Consider the following 6000-nt stretch of genomic DNA (forward strand, 5'->3'; position numbering starts at 1 on the left):
GGACCCACACCATCCTGGCCACACGTTCATATCTCCGCTGCCATCAGGCAGAAGGTACAGGAGCCTGAAATCTGCAACATCCAGGTTCAGGAACAGCTACTTCCCCACAGCCATCACACTATTAAACACAACTTCAAACAAACTCTGAACTATAACATCCCATTGCACTTTATCTGTTTATTTATGTGTGTGTATATATGTATTCTATGGTATATGGACACACTGATCTGTTCTGTATTCATGCCGACAATATTCTGTTGTGCTGCAGCGAGCAAGAATTTCATTCTCCTTTCTGGGACACATGACAATAAACTCTCTTGACTTGAAATTTCAATTTCCTTTCCATTTCAAGCACAGGGCAGACCAACACGTCATTTAAATTTCAATTTCAATTTCATTTCCATTACAAGCACAGGGCAGGCCGACACCTCATTTAAATTTTAATTTCAATTTCCTTTCCATTTCAAGCACACGGCAGGCCAACACCTCATTTAAATTTAAATTTCCTTTCCATTTCAAGCACAGGGCAGGACAATACCTAATTTAAATTTCAATTTCAAATTCCTTTCCGTTTCAAGCACAGTGCAGGCCAACACCTCATTTAAATTTAAATATACATTTCCTTTCCATTTCAAGCACTGGGCAGACCAACACCTCATTTAAATGTCCTTTCTATTTCAAGCACAGGGCAGGCCAACACGTCACTTAACTTTAAATTTCAATTTCCTTTCCATTTCAAGCACAGGGCAGGCCAGGCCAGCACCTCATTTAAATTTCAATCTCAATTTCCTTTCCATTTCAAGCACACGGCAGGCCAACACCTCATTTCAATTTCAATTCCATTTCCTTTTCATGCACAGGGCAGGCCAACACCTCATTTTTAATTCAATTCCATTTCCATTTCAAGCACAGGGCAGGCCAACACCTCATTTCAATTTCAATTCAATTTCCATTTCAAGCACAGAGCAGGCCAACAGCCCATATAAACTTACATTTAAAATTCCTTTCCATTTCAAGCACAGGGCAGGCCAACACCACATTTCAGTCTCAATTTCAATTTCCTTTCCATTGAAAGCACAGGGCATGCCAACACCTCATTTAAATTTAAATTTAAATTTTCTTTCCATTTCAAGCAGAGGGCAGGCCAACACCTCGTTTAAAATGTCAATTTCCTTTTCATTTCAAGCACAGGGCAGGCCATCACCTCATTTTAATTTCAATTCCATTTCCATTTCAAGCAGAGGGCAGGCCAACACCTCATTTCAATTTCAATTCCATTTCCACTTCAAGCACAGGGAAAGCCAACACCTCATTCAATTTCAATTCCATTTCCATTTCAAGCACAGCACGCCAACACCCCATATAAACTTAAATTTAAAATTCCTTTGCATTTCAAGCACAGGGCAGGCCAACACCACATTTCAATTTCAATTTCAATTTCCTTTCCATTTAAAGCACAGGGCATGCCAACACCTCATTTAAAATGTCAATTTCCTTTCCATTTCAAGCACAGGGCAGGCCAACACCTCATTTAAAATGTTATTTTCCTTTCCATTTCAAGCACAGGGCAGGCCAACACCTCATTTAAGTTTCAATTTCAATTTCCTTTCCATTTCAAGCACAGGGGCAGGCCAACACTTCATTCAATTTTAAATTTAAATTTCCTTTCCATTTCAAGCACAGGGCAGGCCAACACCACATTTCAATTTCAATTTCTATTTCATTTCCATTTAAAGCACAGGGCAGGCCAACACCTCATTTCAATTTCAATTCCATTTCCATTTCAAGCACAGGGCAGGCCAACACCTCATTTCAATTTCAATTCCATTTCCATTTCAAGCATAGGGCAGGCCAAATAACTCATTGCAATGTCATTTCATTTCCAATTTTGCATTGCATTTTCAAGGACAGACCAAACAACTCATTGCATTGTCATTTCATTTCCAATTTTGCATTGTAGTTTCAAGCACAGCCAGGGCAGGCCAAACAACTCATTGCATTGCATTATCATTTCATTTCCAATTTTGCATTGTAGTTTCAAGCTCAGACAGGGCAGGCCAAACACCTCATTGCATTGTCATTTGATTTCCAATTTTGCATTGCAGTTTCAAGCACAGGCAGGGCAGGCCAGGCCAAACAACTCATTGCATTGTCATTTCATTTCCATTTTGCATTGCAATTTCAAGCACAGGCAGGGCAGGCCAAACAACTCATTGCATTTTCATTAAGGGCTAACAAATCATTTATTGCAAGTACATTGCAGACTCACGTTTCAGTTGATTTACAGCTTAAAATCCCAGCTGTGGCCTCTCCCTCGCGATCTTCCAGAGTGACTGACTCACGTCCAGGCATCCGGGGTTTTATCATCCTGCCCCCCCGGAAGGCGATTCATCATGGTGGTTGACAGGCTAGAGGACCAATCAGCTGATCTCAAGATTTTTCAAACATTCATAACTTTTTTTTGTCTCATCGATTGGAAAAATCCTCGGGGCCGCCTCAGCGGAGGAAGACTGAGTAAGATGGCCAAAAATCATAGCAATATATGGTAGCGTTTTTGCTTCTCACTCTTATTGACAGTAGTAGCAGAACAAAATATCATCAACAAGAAATCAAGTTGAGCCAAGGTTTGGCAAATAATTTTTACGAGAATGTTGCCTGTAGTAGGGGGTATTACTTACAAGAAGAGGTTGGACAGGCATGCATTGTTTTTCTTCTGAAACGCCATAGGTTGAAGGAAGACTTGAGAATACAACTCAGCGGGACAGGCAGCTTTTCTGGAGAGAAGGAATGGGTGATGTTTTGGTTCGAGACCCTTCTTCAGATCTCGACCTGAAAGAGATACTTCCTGTCCCGCTGAGTTACTCAGCATTTTGTGTCTACCTTCGAGTTAAACCAGCATTTGCAGTTCTTTCCTACACACTTGAGTATATAAACTGGGTTATTGCAACAACAGACACCATTCCCCCCATGGTCTGTTATAACAGTTTTCTGTATATCTGGTGAGATTACCTCAGCATCAGCCAGCTTTGAGAAGTCGGACTGACTTCCAATGTAGAATTGAATCCCTTTCCAGGCTCCCTCCAGGGTCAGTCCTCGGATCAGGAGTACAGTCAGAACCACGTACGGGAATGTTGCAGTGAAATAAACCACCTGGTCAGGGAGAAGGATTGTTAGATTGTTCTGCGTTGTTGTACATCTACACCACTGAATTCAATTAAAAGGCAAACAGGAGGAACTATAATCAATTCAGAGGATGAAGCAGGAGAAACTGGATGAGAACTAATAACATGGAATGTATATTTAACACTGAGTTGCGCAGTGAACTAAATTTAAATGGCACAGGTGAGATAATTTAATGGCTTGTAAACGGCTTCGGACTCGGCTTGTACACGCTGGAATTCAGAAGATTGAGGGGGGATCTTATAGAAACTTACAAAATTCTTAAGGGGTTGGACAGGCTAGATGCAGGAAGATTATTCCCGATGTTGGGGAAGTTCAGAACTAGGGGTCACAGTTTAAGGATAAGAGGGAAGTCTTTTAGGACCGAGATGAGAAAATCATTTTTTACACAGAGAGTGGTGAATCTGTGGAATTCTCTGCCACAGAAGGTAGTTGAGGCCAGTTCATTGGCTATATTTAAGAGGGAGTTAGATGTGGCCCTTGTGGCTAAAGGGATCAGGGAGTATGGAGAGAAGGCAGGGATGGGATACTGAGTTGGATGATCAGCCATGATCATATCAAATGGCGGTGCAGGCTCGAAGGGCCGAATGGCCTACTCCTGCACCTATTTTCTATGTTTCTATGATACATCATGGAAACAGACTCTTTAGCCCACCGAGCCCATGCTGACTATCAATCAACTGCTCACACTAGTTCTATGTTATTTCACTTCTGCATCCACTTTCTACACATGGGACAATTTAGAGGGCCAATCAATTTAGAAACCCGCACGTCTTGGGGATGTCGGAGGAAACCGGAGCACAGCTGTATATTCACCCACAGACCTGGAGGAGTGACTGAAACCCTGAGACCAGGGGCTGGTTGCAGCAGTTTGGGGACTCGCTGCCATTCCTTCACCCAGGGACAATCTTCAGATGCCCCGCTCCCCTCGCACAGAGCCAGTGGTAGCATCAATGCGATTTCCTTGTGTAGAAACCCATATTTTATCACCAGAGCTTGACCTTTTACCTTTCTAAAATTATTTTACCTTTCCTGAAGATTTGATTCCCTTAGACAGGGCGGCCCCAACTATCAGCCAGGCCAGAAGCAGACAGAGGGCCAAGTGCCAGACAATCTCCCCACTCTCATCTATCGACCTTGACCGGCGTAAAACCTGCTTACTGAATAAGATGAAAAGAAAATATCACATCTCATGAATTAGTTCAGTACACACCTTCATTATGAGATATAAACCGTGAGGAATTCAACCGTGAGGCATTTGGATGTGTTAAAATCAACGTTAGCATGTATCAAAGGTAAAACACATAAAACTTTGCCAAGAAAGCAATCAGCTTCCAGCACAGGCGAGCCGAGACAGCATAGTGGCACAGCAGTAGAATTGCTGCCTTACAGGGCCAAAGGCCTGGGTTCGATCCTGACTATGTTTACAAGAATGATCCCAGGAATGAGTAGGTTAACCTATGATGAGCGTTTGTCGGCACTGGGCCTGTGGTTGCTGGAGTTTAGAAGAATGAGGGGAGACCTCATTGAAACATACAGAATAGTGAAAGGCTTGGATAGAGTGGATGTGGGGAGGATGTTTCCACCAGTGGGAAAGTCTAGGTCAGAGGGTGGAAAATCTGTGGAATTCTTTGCCACAGAAGGCTGTGGAGGCCAAGTCAGTGGATATTTTTAAATTCAAGTTCAAGTTCACGTTTGCGTTTATTGTCACTTAACCAACTAAGGTACAGTGAAATTTGAGTTACCATACAGCCATAATAAGAGAAAAGGAACAATACACACAGCCACATAAAATAAAATTTAACATAAACATCCACCACAGTGGAATCCACATTCCTCACTGTAATGGAAGGCAATAAAGTTCAGTCATCTTCCTCCTTTGTAAACCCATGGTCAGGGCCTTTGAACCATCCGCACTTGCCGCTGCCGACGGTCCGATGTTCAAGCCCTCTCGTCGGGATAATCGAAACACCAGCGTCAGGATGGATCGGAACACTCTGAGACATGGAGCTCCCGAGTCGAGATAGATAGATTCTTGATTAGTAGAGGTGTCCAAGGTTATGGAGAGAAGGCAAGAGAATGGGGTTAGGAAGGAGATATAGATCAGCCATGATCGAATGGTGGAGTAGACTAGTTGAGCTGAATGGCTTAATTCACAGTGAAATGTGATCACCATACAGCCATACAATAAAATAAAGAACACAACACATGATAGAGTTCAACATAAAACATCCCCACACAGCAGAATCAAAAGTTTCCCACTGTGAGGAAAGGCACCAAAGTCACTCATCTTCCTCTAATGTTCACCTGTGGTCGGGGCCTCCCCGAACCCTCCGCAGTCGCCGCTACGGGTGGCCCGATGTTCAGGCCCGCTCGCCGGGGTGATGTTAGTCCGACGTCGGGGCTGGGGGACCTCCTCAGCGGCCTGGACATCCGAGTCGGGCACCTCCTACTGGAGTCCGCAGCTCCCAAAGTCCGCAGGCTGCGCTGGGCGGAGATGTAATGCTGGCGGTCCCCGGCAAAGAGCTCCAGGACTCCGCGATGTTGTTCAGCGCCGCCCGTGCTGGGAGCTCTCCCAAACCGCATTTCCACGATGTTGGAGCAGTGGCCCAACGCTCCGGAGCTCCAAACGGCAATCTAGGTAAGCATCGCCCGCTCCGGGGTGAATCCAGCGCTTCGCCTCCGCTGTTGTAACTCTGGTCCGGTTCCCAGCCAACTGGCACATGTGACAAATAAATGTATCTTGTATCTTGCATCGCTACCTCATTGGAGACCATCGGACTATCTTTACTGCCTTTATCGATGGCACCATCGATTCCA

General features: G+C 44.2%; 1 protein-coding gene across 1 annotated transcript in view; it reads right to left on the reverse strand.

Annotated features, from left to right (window-relative positions):
* LOC116979305 (sodium- and chloride-dependent neutral and basic amino acid transporter B(0+)-like) overlaps positions 1-5186 on the reverse strand; it is a 50733-nt gene extending 45547 nt beyond the window's left edge. The window contains exons 1-3 of the mRNA XM_033030913.1: positions 5098-5186; positions 4208-4340; positions 3010-3150 (exon numbers count right to left, since the gene is read on the reverse strand). Coding sequence (XP_032886804.1) covers positions 3010-3150; positions 4208-4340; positions 5098-5186 — 363 coding nt within the window. The remainder of the gene's footprint in view (positions 1-3009; positions 3151-4207; positions 4341-5097) is intronic.
* Positions 5187-6000: the final 814 nt, after the last annotated feature.

Source organism: Amblyraja radiata, chromosome 12 (assembly GCF_010909765.2).
Source record: "Amblyraja radiata isolate CabotCenter1 chromosome 12, sAmbRad1.1.pri, whole genome shotgun sequence".
NCBI lineage: Eukaryota > Metazoa > Chordata > Chondrichthyes > Rajiformes > Rajidae > Amblyraja > Amblyraja radiata.